This window comes from Mustela erminea, chromosome 17 (assembly GCF_009829155.1).
Source record: "Mustela erminea isolate mMusErm1 chromosome 17, mMusErm1.Pri, whole genome shotgun sequence".
NCBI classification, from domain to species: domain Eukaryota; kingdom Metazoa; phylum Chordata; class Mammalia; order Carnivora; family Mustelidae; genus Mustela; species Mustela erminea.
The window spans coordinates 47,371,947-47,387,111 of record NC_045630.1 but is presented as its reverse complement, the minus strand read 5'-3'; the positions used below and the strand labels follow the sequence as shown (position 1 = coordinate 47,387,111).

The window sequence follows — 15,165 nt, the reverse complement described above, 5'->3', positions numbered from 1 at the left end:
CAATTAACTTACTAGTTTTAAATAATCATATTCATAAGCACCACAGTAAAATTTACTTAGAAAATCAGCACTTTGTTTAAAATACTAAATAAGGAATAAAAAAAGGTATGAAATGCAAAGTAACATTTGTCTCTTCAAATAAGAGTGGGGTGTGCTCACGGATTATATTTTCCTTGATCATCCAAGTCATATACAAACTCTCTCATAGAACAACAAAATGGTCTTAGCACTTTCCCTCATCTACCTTGAAATGCATATAAAAAAGTGATTTCTTTTATATTACTCGCTAATTTTATCAAGTACTTTGTTATTTTATAGTAACTGTAAAGTTTTAATTTTGAGGTCAATCATGTACGTGTAGCTTTAAAATAAAAACTTACCTCAGGAAAAGAAAAAAAAATGGTTTCAAGATCTCATACTAATGATTGTCATTATCCTGTGTTTTAAAGATTTATTCGTTAAATATCTTGAAAATAGAAACAGTGTCCTAATCCTAGACCTAACAAATGATGTAGACACTTAGAATTTAGGATGAAACAAATTATCTCAGGATTAGTTTAAAAAACACAGAAAATAACTGCCAGTTTTTTATATGTCTTAAGACCACTCCCCCCCCACCACCCCTCACCTCCACCCCACCTCTTAACTGGTCTATATTTGTCTATCTATCTATCCATCTGTCTGCAGGTGAAGATAACTCACATAAATACAAGTATAGGTACATATATAGCTATATACCTTGGCTTATTGTACTTCTAAATCACAGGACTGCACTTATATTATTGTTATTATTTTTTTTACAATGTAAAAATGCATTATCTTAAAGAAAACATATACTTACTGCCCTCTAGAGGTATGAACCAGTAGTGTAATAAGTGTAGATGTTGCCGGGCATATACAGTTTAAAGCTAACATGGCGTATTTAAACTCTTCTTCACAAACAACGTGATCTGTTTGAAACAGAACAGGTAAATTAGAATAATTTACCTTGGGAGAGCACTAATTTAAAATAATATGAAAAATAAAACAGCAAATAAAATTACAGAAGTTTCCACATAAACACACTTGTCTTAAGATATTTTTACGTGTGCAATTTTCCCCAGGAAAAATGTTTCATGAGAGTGAGTACTAGATTATGAGTTAAGTGGCCCCTTCTGTCTTTAATAAAATCGGCAGCCTTCAGCAAAGCGTTTATTTTTCCTGTGCTTCATCTGTACAAGGAGGTGAGAGGTAGATAGATAGTTTGAAGGTGCAGTATGGAAAACAATTCAGGGACTGTATAAAGTACCTTTTAATTCTGATAATTCTATGGTATGAAATGCATAGTATTGATTTAAAGCATTATTGATTTTTCAAATTCATGGTCACATGGCACACAGACTTAGAATTATTAAAAGACATGGTAGATAACATTTATATAGTGGTAATAGATTTTGTATAATCAAAACAACTATGACTTCAGGCAATAAAAACTAATGCTAAAATACATTTGAATTAAAATTGTACTTTGACCTCAGGACCTACAGTCATAAATGCAAGAGATGATAGGATTCAATCAGGAAAGATAATAAGTGGCAATTGAAGTCACTGACATAAAAACAAGAGTGTGCTAAAGATGGGGCCACATGAGAGGTTGCAGGCCACATTAAAGAGAGGTGATGCTACTCAACCCATGTCTATTACTTCATACAGCAATGAGGGCACAGATACCAGGTATCCAATTTTCCATAAAAGTCATATTTTAGAGAAATGATTAAGATACTGTTTACTTGGGTGGGGGGTGGACTTTCCTTCCCAAGTAAACAATTACAGTTGGTATGAGAAATAAAGACAATGTGTAAAGTTCTAAAAAAAAATAAATATTCCCAGAAAATAGTTTTAGCTACGTTAAGAAATAGACAGTTGAATTTGTAGGTGAGTTGGATATCTACAGAATGAACACCCAGGGGCCCCTGGGCGGCAGAATCAGTTAAGTACTGCAACTTCGCTCCTCACTTCTCAAAGCCATATGATAGCCAAGGTTTACTGAACATGCCACTAAAGTCTTCTCTGTCTTTCTCCACCTCCATTCCACTGTCCCTACTTGTTACAGGATTCCAATCCTTATCCATAATTCTTAAGAGCCAGATATCAGCTTTTAGAATTATTGTTATTATTATTATTATTTTAGATTTTAGAAAGGCAATGTGCTTTATCTACCAGACCCTATGTAATACACCTAGGGAGCAACCTATGCTTTAACATACTATTATCCCTGCAGCTAAATCTGTGAATACTAAGTGGAAAAATAAAATTCAGTGTGGGGATTGCTAAATAATTTCAGGTCAGGTCTGATTTCACCACCAACAGAAATGCTTTTCTTTCTTTCTCTCTCCCATTCTTTCTTTTCTTTCCCCCTTTCCTTCCATACATACTATGAATCTTTATTCAAACTACATTTATCTCTCACCTAGACAAATGCAAGAGCTTCTTAATTGCTTTTCATGTCTTCTAACTCTTCAGCATTTTATTACCCTTCCAAAATTGTGCTGTCCAATTAGAGCTGCCACCGCCCCATTTAAATACATTGAAATACACATAAAAGTTCAGTTCCTCCATCTTACTAGCCATCTTTTAACAGCAATAAAGTGCTCAAAAACATTTGTGGTAACCGCCTACAGTATCAGACCATGTAAATATGGAATATTTCTGTTATCACCAATAACTAGACAGTGCTATAAGCCAAACAAATTAATGACCTTCCATAAATCCTAAAGCTTATTATATCTCACATTCGTTAAAATGTCACTCATACACTGGCAGAATTTGGGTAACCTTACTAACATACTATACTACCTTTCCATGACTTTTCTTAGTCACATCCCTGCTAAAATTGCTCATTTATAATAAGAGGAGGGGAGGCAGAACAGATGGGTGTACATGCAGGTTGGTAGGTAGATTGTATAGGTGGAAGTTTATGAAAATTCTGTTTTTCTTCTTATGGTTCTGTTTTCTTTGTGAAATTGGTGGAAATACTGAGTAAAGGAGAAGCTGGAGGTTAAGAGGAGAAAATACAGCATAGTTGCTTCAGAGAGTGGAAGAAGAAACAGAACAGTGAGACACAGAAATGATATCTGGCGGCTGCTGACCCTGAGAAATCAAGGATCATGGATTTCAAGTGGGAATAGGCTGCCCATTATCTTTTGTTTATTTTGTTTATTCAGGCCACATTCAAATGCATGGAAGTAAACATTACCTTCTGTCAAGCAGACCAAGAGAATTCAGCACCAGTGACTTCTGACAAGTCTAACTAAAGGTCAATGAACTGAGGATGAATTAAAATAATGGATTATAATGGTGTACTATGGAATTCAAACAGGTTAAGAAGAGAAGACGGCATCTGCCGTCGTCAACAATGATAAACGTTTTGTAGAATCAAGGCATTTTAAGTCCCGGTGTAGTCAAAAGACAGGTGGAGTTCTGTGCTAGAGGATGTGAACTGGAATGAGAGGCAGTGGTCAGAGGCAGGATCATCAGGAACAGAGATTATGGAAGCGTCACATTAACAAGTAATGACATGATCTGTGGATCCCTCTGGAAGCGGGTGCTGAAATAGGACGGTGAACAAGAACATTCAACATACGGGAATTATAGGTACACAAGTCTAGGGCATTGAGAGAATCATTTTCATAGCTATCAATATCATTAACTATTAGGACCATAGAGTGTTGGAAAGAATGAGTAAACTAGGAGACCAAGGGCTTTTCAGCTCTCTCTCTCTCTCTTTTTTTAATTTCTGCTACTTGTCTTTCTTTTCTGGGATATTTCCCCGTTGCAAACTGCCAATTTTTATCAAATAATTTTCTAATTTAAAATGTGAGACTTGGGGCGCCTGGGTGGCTCAGTGGGTTAAAGCCTATGCCTTCGGCTCAGCTCATGATCCCAGGGTCCTGGGATCGAGCCCCGAGTCAGGCTCTCTGCTCGGCGGGGAGCCTGCTTCCACCTCTCTCTCTGCCTGCCTTTCTTCCTACTTGTCATCTGTGTCTGTCAAATAAATAAATAAAATCTTAAAAAAAAAATGTGAGACAATATTATATAAAATTTAGGTATATTGAATATGCATAATGGAGAATTACATCTGTAACAGAAATTGCTATTTTTCCTTATTATCCATTTTCCCCTCTGTATGCAGAAACAACATATCTATGGAAACATGTCTAGAGAAATGCTTGGAAGGGAGAAGAATACAAATGTGTGGTTGACAGGGCCTTGCTGATTTTAGTCAGGTGTACATAAAGAGACGACCCGAGGTAAGAACTGATCACTTTGGAAGCAGAGAGAGAAAGGAAAAAAGCTATCTTAAACAAGGCATTATTTCTTACAGCCAGAAAGCTAAATCAAGCGTCCAAGAAAGAATCCGGACAGTTGCAGAACCGAAAAAGTGACCCATACCCTGAACAGCAGGAGATGATACTCTCTCAGAGTTTTTAGGAGAGGCCTTCCACTAAGACTTCTCCCAAACCAATAAAGCCAGGCCTGTGGCAAGAATCGGATTAAAGTACTGTTTTCCCACTCAAACTTATCTATTTTAGATGATGGCAAGATAGCTGTCATTACAATCAAGAAGAAGATATGAGCAGGGCAACAATAACCAGTAAATACAGCAGGTTTAAGAAAGTCCTTGGAGAAGAACTTAGAGCACAATTATTGACACATGGAAAGGAATGAAAGAAATCTGCTCCAATCTGAACTTTTTCTGTGGCCACAGAGAATAGTGAATAAAGAATATCTTTGAATAGACATGAAAAGACAAAGGAGTTACTCCTTAAGAGCAGAATGAGTGTCTAATAAGGAATTTATTATGAGGTCTCTACGATTCATGTCTGACAGGATTTCTTCATTGCTATGGACCAATGACTGTTGTGTGTCTCCAGTTCTTCCTTTTTCTAAACACCGATATTTTACCAAAATTATCTTGTTTCACTATTCTATATGCATAAGCAGTAGGGGTAGAGGTAGCTAACTAATTTATTAGCATGTGTGTTGCCAGACCATGAGAAGCCACACCTAAAACTGACTTTGCATTATCCAGAAGTCCTGGGTTTTGAGTTGGATGCAATAATTGATACAGCTCTGGGGAGTGTTTTTCATATAAATAGATGAATCTCTCAATATATAGGGAAAATATTGTACAGGACTACTAGGTGTATAAGGATCTGGACTGTGGCTGAAACTGCTTTCACCCATGTTCATTCCGTCCTTCTTCCTTTGAGTAAGAGAAGCTCTTATTTCCTCTCACCCATCCCCCAAATGTCGCTGGGTGCATGGTTGCCCAGGTAGAAATTACATTTTCCAGCTTCCCTTTAGTGAACTATCGTCACTTCACTAGGTCCGTCCAGCTACTGTCTTATTTTTTTGTAGACAAAACCACCTTTCCCAAACTCTTTCCTTCTTGTTGGTGAGACCACATAATGGCAAAACTCTATCTCGATTATGCGGAGGTAATTCCTTAGCAATGATAGAATCGATCCCTTTTTTTTTCTTTAGAGTGTCTAATTTTCCTCCCTTGTTGAAGAAAGCATGTCCTCTTTCAAAATGATGTGCATTTCATGTCTTCTTCTCATCCTTTTACAGTTTCTGTGTATCTGTTTTGATTTAGAACCTTCTTGTTTGTGGCTTCCTGTTAAAGCATGAGCACAGGAGATCAAGTGTTGTCACTACTGAGTGTGCCAAGCCATGGGCAGATACTGATCCCCCTGAGCCTAATTTGCCTGATTTTTAAAAAGTGAATAGTAACTGTATGTGCCTCATAGGATTTTCTGAGAAGAAAGGTAGACAATGAGTATGAAATGCTGTTCAGAATTCTAAACAAGTACATAACCTCACAATCATGCTTATTAAAAACAAAGACTTCAATAAACTATCTTGAAATAATGCCAATAATACATTTTTTAAAACGTAAGTAGCAAAGCAATATAGCATACATTTATTGTTCTGGAATTAAAACACGATCGTAGTTTTATAAAAATGCTGACTTCTGCGTGTAAGCTTATATGCTCACATGTATGTCTGAATAAGCACAGAAAATTTTAAGAGCAGGAATCAAACTATTAACAGTAGCTAACTCAATGAGTAGGCAAATTTTCAAAAACTATGACTTATAAAATAGTAGGATTATGTGAGATTCGTGGTTTCTTTTTATTGCTATATTATTATTTTTAATCTAAGGGGCTTTTAAGATAAGCACTTAGAATTAAAGATACAAGTTTATAGATACTTATGAATCAAATCTGTTTTCAAATCCCTTTTACTTTAAGGAAAATAAAATTGTTAATTACATTTTAACAAGTCAGAATCTTTTTTTAAAGTCTGCCTCAGTGTTTTCTGAGCTCCTGTATGATTTAAAATACTAGAAGCTTCTTCTATGCAGTTGCTAGGTAACAGATCTTTGGAAAGCAGTAACAACAGTGGAAAATGCACTAAACCAATGCAGGGTTGTGATTTACAGAAATCAAATATCCTTTGGAAAAGAGCTTTAAAACAGGAACACCAAACAGGGTAAATTTTAAAAACTGCTATTTGTTTTCATTTTATGGGGATATGTTTATTACATAAACTGAGTGAACAAATTGTGTTATAAAATATCTCACATATTCTTTGCTTATTAGACTGTTTATAAGCATGAGAGGGTCGATTGCTATGAAAATTGCTTTTTTTTTTTCCTTAGAGGAGAATGGATAATCTCTAACAATTGAACATGATTTTGACCCTGTCTCTTTAATCAATACAATAACCAATTGGTGAATGTGTGTGTGTGTTGCGTGTGTGTGTGTGCACACACACATGAGTGATCATACAACAAAGACTTTTGCCAGTTCCAGGATAGTGAGCCGTTCAACCACAACAAATCTAAGAATAGGCTTAAGTGAACCTTTAAAAGTCATTTAGTTTCACAGGATCTAAATATAAGAATGCTTATTAAACATAGAGAATTCAGCTCCATTTGAGATTGGCAGCACCCTAAAAAACAGATTTATTACATCTCAATAATATAAAGTATGAGAAGCTTGCTTGATTTTTCAATTGCTTGAATCCTTGCATTATCTTAATGCTGCAGGTTTTAATGTATCATATTAATTAAATGCTCAGGAGAATCAAGTTTCCTGTATTCCAGAGCAGAACAGTTAATTCTATTAACCTCTGTTTCTTTGAAACATGTCAGAAATACAGCAGTTTTAATATTTTTTGAAAAATTAGTGTCCTCAGGGCTCTGATTTCTTGGGGTTCTAACAATGTATTCTCTCCTCACTAGCTCATGAAAGTTATTGAGAGTTAAGAATATAGTTATTGAATCATCTTAATAGTAATAATAATACCAAACAATATTTTAGTTTCTATGCTAAGTGATTGTATATATATTATTAAAACTCACAAAAGCTCTATGATGTATATGGTGTTAAACCATCTTCAGATAACAAATCAGATGTTCAGAAGTAAAATAACTTGTCTAAATCCATTATTATTAATTTAAATTCAAACTACTGACAGAGAACTCAACAAAAATTAAACAACTTTAAAACTAATTAAACAAACGGATTAAAATAAGTGATATATTCTAGTGGTTTTCCTTTGTCCTGAACCCACTTTAAGGATTACTGCTTGCTATCAGATGGACAAATGACTCAAACAGCCACTAAATTAAACTGATAACTGAAAAAAATATAACCACTATGTTCCCCAAACACCCATCATTTAATTGGGCAGTTTGGAAGGAATGAAGTCAAACTTGACCTTGAAATCAATTTTGTTACTTTGCAATCACACACACACAAATTGCAGCTAGACTAAAATGATTTGAGTCACTGCTTCAAAGGGATTTGGAAAGCTCTCTAGATTCATTAGTAGCAAATATACTGTTACACTGTGATAAATGTTACAAAAAAAATGATAGGGGATACAAAAGGACACCTTTCCTGCCCTGGAGCAAATGGAAAAAAAGCATCTCCAAGGAGGTGATGTTTAAAGGAAGATTTTAAGGATAATTAAGAATAAGTTATTTGAACGGTGAAGAAAGTGGACAAAAGTAATTTTCTTAAAACAACATGCAAGGGACTGGAAGAGATTATGCTGAGTGAAATAGGTCAAACAGGGCCCCTGGGTGGTTCAGGGGGTTAAAGCCTCTGCCTTTAGCTCAGGTCAAGATCCCAGGGTCCTGGGATGGAGCCCCACATTGGGCTCTCTGCTCAGCGGGGAGCCTGCTTCCTCCTCTCTCTCTGCCTGCCTCTCTGCCTACTTGTGATCTGTGTCTGTCAAATAAATAAATAAAAACTTAAAAAAAAAAAAAAGAAATAGGCCACACAGAGAGAGTCAATTATCATACAGTTTCACTCACTTGTGGAGCAGAAGGAATAACACGGAAGACACTGGGAGATGGAGAAGAGAAGGGAGTTGGGGGAAATCGGAGAGGGAGACAAACCACGAGAGACTGTGCACTGTGAGAAACAACTGAGGGTTTTGGAGGGGGTGGGGCCGGTGAGCCTGGTGGTGGGTATTATGGAGGCATGTACTTCATGGAGCACTGGGTGTGGCACATAAACAATGAATTTTGGAACACTGAAATAAAATAAAATAAAATTTAATTTAATTAAAAAAATCAGAGAGGTAGAAGAATATTTAAATTTTTAAGGAAAATTAACAACAAAAGAGGTCTGAAGATTAAGGAGAGAAAACATTACAAAGTTGCTGACAGAGCACAGGCAATGGGATCCGGTATAGATATGAGAAGAAAACTGTGTTATAATAGAAGAAAAGCAGGAAGTGGTAAGTGAAAACAAAGCAACATTTGGAAAAATGAGATAAAGTCTTAAATTGTAACACAAGAGTGGAGATATTTTGATAAGAAAAAAACCCACACTGTTAAGGGCCTCCCAGCTGCCCAAATGAGTTTGCGGAAACATGAATCAGACCTACTAAGTGATTTCTTCCTTCCTTCCTTCCTTCCTTCCTTCCTTTCTTTCTTTCTTTCTTTCTTTCTTTCTTTCTTTCTTTCTTTCTTTCTTTCCTTTCTTTCCTTTCTTTCTTTTTTTTTCTCCAGCAAAGTTCATGAGGCCAAGGAGCAGGAAAAGGGGATCCATCTACGTAGGATTTTGTTTGTTTTTTTTTCCAATCTGGAGCCATAAAAACGAAGGGAATTAGTATAGTATTATGAGTTTGGTTGAAATAACAACCCACAGAGTTTGGTTTGTTGAAAGAGGGCAGAAGAGAAGAAAGGAAGGGGAGCTTTGGGAGAATCCACACTGATGATGCTTTGGAGCAATGCTCCTCAGCTCTTTGTGATGAAGAACCAGTATTTTTTTTTTCTTTTTTTTTATTTCCAACCCACTGCAGACACTTATGTCGTTCTATTGTACATGACTGGCACAGAATTCACGCCACCCATGACTCATCTATGATTCTGATAGGAGTCTACTCACTTTCCAAAGAGATAACACACTGATGGTGCACTTGGATGTCACAGTGACGCTGAACTGCTGTCAAAGTTGCTAAATGCTTACTCTCAATTGCTGTACTTAACTTGTAGCCTAGCAAACATCTGCAGCCTGACACTGGTCTTTGATCGGCACTTAATAGCACTGCATTAAAAGTCTTCAGGAGGCAGAAGGAATGTGTTTAGGTGTAATGGAAGGTTGAATAAGCAAAACAGAAACAAAGAAGAGTGAGTGAGGTTTGAAGAATACAGATAAGCCTGGAAGCATCTGGGATAATGTCGAAGTGCAGGTATATCCATTACATAGTTCTTTCACTCTAAATCGCTGGGAATTCTTGTCAAACTGGAAAATGGATCTTCTGAATCAAGCATTCTATGAAGTTTAAAATATAGTTTCTTAGCACTTGTAAAAATGTCTGATAAAGTAGGAAAATGTAAGTGTTGTCCTGTGCTCAATTTAAAGGGTCATGAGATTTGGAGTCACAAGAGATGGATGAGTCGGAATCCCATGTGTTTAAGCAGGAGTCTTTAGGCAACTATGCTTAGTATCGTATTAGACAAATACCTATAGTCATTTACTTCTGTCTTATAACAATACAAACTTCAGGTTGAAATAACACAGGGAAGCATGCAGTAAACTATAGTCTCATACCAAGTAAATAGTTTTGTTTTATAAAAATAAATAAGTGGAAACAGAGCTTATATGACTGCACACCTTCCCCTTACCAATAAAGGAAGATGCTACAATTTACCTGATCCTTCCAGATACATGACAACCCACAGCCATATTTATAGCTGTTATGTGTAATCTGTGACAGTTGTTTTTTTGGGAGTGTCATTACTCTGGACAAAATTGCAAAGGAAGTTCTCACATCATCACTTATAGTAGACATTTAGTACATACTTATTAGCAACTGCTTGCCTTTTGACAGTCTCCCATAACTAAACCTTTCCCTTTCCTTCCAAAACGATTTTACTAAATGAAAAATGATAGATGATAGATACATAGGTAGACAGATAGATGCTACTCTCAACTAGATGGTCATCTAACAATCTGAACAAAGTAAAAGTACAAAAGAAGACTGAAATTTCAGTTTTACCAGGAGACATATGCAACTTAAAAGGAATTCCTCAATGCAAAGGGAGTTTGATTTAATGGGTAATTGAACCAAATGTTAGGTCTAAATGAGTCCTTGCCCACTTGGGTGTTCTTCTTCTTCAGCTCCTACAATTCTTCAACATAATGTTCATATCAACAGATTCCAAGAAATAACGTAAGTTGGGCATTTCAGTCATTCACGCTTCACCCACTCTTTTTTGACCTTAAGGGATAATTCTAGGGGTTCCTACAAATTCCGTCTTACAGAAAGTAACTTTTGGAAAAGTAAACTGATTTGAAGTATTAAGAGATGAATCCATGAACAATCTAGAGGCAAAAAGCACAAAGGTACAAAAAATAGACAAAATTTTTGTTAGTTAAAAGCACCATAAATGCAATCCAAAGACAACTTGCAAACTGAAAAAAAAATGCAATTTTTAAAATGCCAAAACGTTCATAATTTTAGAATATGAGAAATCTCTATAATTCACTAAGAGAAAAATAGTCATCTCTGTAGAAAATGAGAGTACAGGGATGTATTTTATATATGAATGAATAGAGAAGTTAAATGGGCAATAGACAAATGAAAATGTGCAACTCTCTTAGAAATCAAAAACTGAAAATCAAAATAAATTAAACTATTAGACAATACCACATATCTCTTAGCAGCACACATTTTAGAGACAGAGAACATGGATTAAATACCTGTTTCTACCACCTAGTGCAGCATCATCAACATTTCACCTAATATCTTTGTGTCTCCATTTCCTTATTTGTAAAATGAGAATACTGTTGACTCTTGAACAACACAGGGGTTAGGAGAACCAACCTTATGCATAGATGGCAAATCCGCATAGAACATTTGACTGCCCTAAAACTTAGCTATCAATCATCCATCATTAACTAGAAGCATTGCCAAAAGCATAAACCGTGGATTAACACATATATTGTATATTATATGTACTATATACTGTGTTTTTACAACAAAATAAGCTAAAGAAAAGAAAATGATAAGAAAAATACAATTAGAGTGCTGTACTGTATTTAATGGGGAAATATGCACATATAAGCAGACTCCTGTAGTTCAAATGCATGTTGGTCAAGAGTCAACCATAATGAAATCTATCTATGGTAGCAAGTGTCCTGGAGTAATAATGGCTCTCGTATCCTGGTATTCACAGAACAGGGCTGATCTGTGTAACCAATAGGATACTGTGGAAGTTTCAGGGTGGGACAGTGAGGGCTATGTCACAAAAGACATTATGGTTTCTGCCTTGCTCTCTTATAGGTCAATGTTTTCTGGAGGAAGCCAGCAACCGCATCATAAGAACACTCAAGTAGCCGTAAGGAAAAGTCCAAGAGGTAAAGAACTGAGGCCTCCTGCAATGGCCAGCACTATCTTGCCAACCATGGGAGTCAAGAATGAACCACACCAGAAGCAGATCTTCCTGCCCAAGTCAAGCCCTCATGTAACAGTAGTCCCAGCTAACACCTTCACTGCAACACTGACCATTAGTCCTCTTACACTCCTGATCCACAGAAACTGTGAGATAATAAATGTGTTGTTTACACCAAAAAGCTTTGGGATTGGTACGGGTACACAGCAATAGATAACTAACACATGACTTTACAAGGTGGTGATGAAAATTAATTCAATTAATCTACAAAAAGTGCTTTGGAACGGTAGTCCCGGGCACCTGAGGGGCTCAGTCAATTAAGCATCTGACTCTTGATTTTGGCTCAGGTTGTGATTTTAGGGTCATGAGATCAGGCATGGAGCCTACTAAAGAGTCTTTCTTTCCCTTTCTTAAAAAAACAAAAAAACAAAGCAAAACAAAACAAAATAAAAAAACTATTCCTTGCACATAATAAGCACTATATAAATGCTGACTGCCACTATCAGTATAATACTAATAATAATGGTCTTAATATTATTTTTCATTTGCCCAAGGGGCAAGAGTTAAAGGAATATTGCCCACTTTTGCAAAAGTAAGTTATACATTTCTGAAGAACAAATTAGCATGTGTATTAAAAATCAGAAAAGACCCCATACTATTTAACCTAGAAGTTACACTAGGTAATCACCTGAAGTTTATCACACAAGTTCAAGAAAACCTCTTTTATGATATTGAGTATGTATATATGTACATAGGTATGTATGTAAGTACGTATTTATTTTAGTCCTGGACAAGACTGAGTCGTAGTAAGCTGAAAAACAGAGAATGTTGAATACACACAATCCACAGAAGAATGGATTTCATCAAAATTATTAATCTACAATTTCAAGATGTTACAAATTTCTTTTCCTTATTTTCAAACGCATACACGTCCAAAATTTGTTGGAAATAACATCTCAGCTCCTTACATTCACCTTGGTGATTTTTTAAAAATGGTTATCACTTTTTAAATTTGCCTTATTTTTCACTCATCATTGGAAGCTGAGTTAACATTCAAGAAGGAAGTAGCTACTGATTTATCTTCAGTTTTAGTTTGTATAAATATAAGGATACAAAATAGCTAATGGCTTAAATGAGAACTTGGCACGAATGAAACTGTTATATTAAAATATTAAATGGCATTTGTCACGGGTTATAAAATATAACAACATGCTAATTGCACAATTTCATAAATTCACATACATTATCTTTTACCAACCTAATGAAATTTCAGCTCCTACAAATTATTATAATCTGTACAAACATAACCCCCAGTCATAATTAAGTGAATAACACACTCCGTCCTTACATATTACCATTCACAAATGTTTTTAAGGCATTAATTATACTTGATAAATTGGACCTTGTGGGATAAAATGTAAAAATGTAAAATCTATAAATAAATTTAAAAACAACTATTATCAGCAAAACCACCTTTTAGCTAGTATTATGCTTCTATATACAAATGAAATATAATTCATTATATGTGAACTATATTAATAAAATTGTTATCCTACTTTAAGGAATTGCATATCTTATTCCATTTATACTGACCTTCATTTTAATATAATTTCTAATAAGGACTATGGTTGGATAATACATATACACCTCACATCTACATATCTCATATATCTATTCTCATATTGCTAGACATTTTGCTTCTTTCTACATTTATTCTTATAATAAATAAAACTGAAATAAAGGTCCTTTTTTTTTTTAAAAGATTTTATCTATTTATTTGAAGAGAGATCACAAGTAGAGAGGCAGGTGGAGAGAGAGGAGGAAGCAGGTCCCCTGTTGAGCAGAGAGCCCAATGTGAGACTCGATCCCAGAATCCTGAGATCATGACCTGAGCAGAAGGCAGAGGCTTAACCCACTGAGCCACCCAGGCACCCCATAGAGGTCCTTTATTTAAATGTTGTGTGTAGAGTGCCTGGGTGGCTCAGTGGGTTAAGCCGCTGCCTTCAGCTCAGGTCATGATCTCAGGGTCCTGGGATCAAGTCCCACATCGGGATCTCTGCTCAGCAGGGAGCCTGCTTCCCTTCCTCTCTCTCTGCCTGCCTCTCTGCCTACTTGTGATCTCTCTCTGTCAAATAAATAAATAAAAATCTTTTAAAAAAATAAAAAAAATTTTAAATGTTGTGTGTAGCTCATAATATTTCTTCATGAAACCTTCATGTAATTGTGTAAACAGATGTTAGTGACTACGTGACTAATGAAGGACACAGACAAGGGAGAAACACAGTAGGAAAAAACTGGGTTTTCCCTACACATGCAGAAAAACTACAGATTTTTCTTCCCTTTTCACTATTTCATATATTGTCACATATTTTAATTTTACTGAGTTATAGTATTACTTTTGAACATTGTTACTGGATCTTTTAAGTTTTTATATGCTATAGTTTTTATATACTATAAGTTTTTATAAGTTTTATAAGTATATAAGTTTTTATATACTATAGTCTGCATACTTTTAGTAATAAGATACTGTGAGCTGAGCTCTGTGCTTATCACTGGATACAAAGCATTTAAGAAATTCATATTCTAGGGGTGCCTGGCTGGCTCAGTCAGTGGAGCATGTGACGCTTGATTTTGGAGCTGTAAGTTCCAGCCCCATGTTGGGTGTAGAGATTATTCAAAAACAAAACCTAAAAAAAAAAAAAAAAAGAAAAGCAAAAAGAGAAGCTTCTGTTCTAGAATTAAACATCTAAGCAACTCAAAGTCATTAGTAAGCTACTATAATACAATTTCTATTAAATAGGAACATATACAAAAAAGAGATTAAGTGGCAAAAAGAAAATAAAATGATTTTTCACTTTCTTTGATTCCCACAATCAATTGATTATTAGGTCTACAGAGTAGATCTGAAATGATTCATGAATCTGTTCTCACTCTCCACATCCATCATCTGGTTCAATCCCTCAGTCGGTCTCACTTGGACATCCTAATAGCTCGGTAAGTAATCACTCCTGTGAGCCTCTTTGTGTCATCTCCACTGTACTCCATGGTTCCCCTGGAGCAACTTTATGATCTGGTTAAAACATCATACCTTTACCTATAACTGTCATCAGTCACTCCCTACTTCTCCAGCAACATTCCTATTCATTAGTAAAGCCTAATTCATAGTCTCTTTCACACATTTGTGTGTGCACAGTATGTTCTCA

The 15,165-nt window shown here is 35.6% G+C and overlaps 1 protein-coding gene across 3 annotated transcripts in view; it reads right to left on the bottom strand.

Moving 5' to 3' along the window:
* KCNT2 (potassium sodium-activated channel subfamily T member 2) overlaps positions 1-15,165 on the bottom strand; it is a 250,958-nt gene that overhangs the window by 129,999 nt on the left and 105,794 nt on the right. For all 3 annotated transcript variants that reach the window (XM_032318559.1, XM_032318558.1, XM_032318557.1), the window contains exon 13: positions 842-950. In XM_032318559.1, the coding sequence (XP_032174450.1) occupies positions 842-950 (109 nt within the window). The remainder of the gene's footprint in view (positions 1-841; positions 951-15,165) is intronic.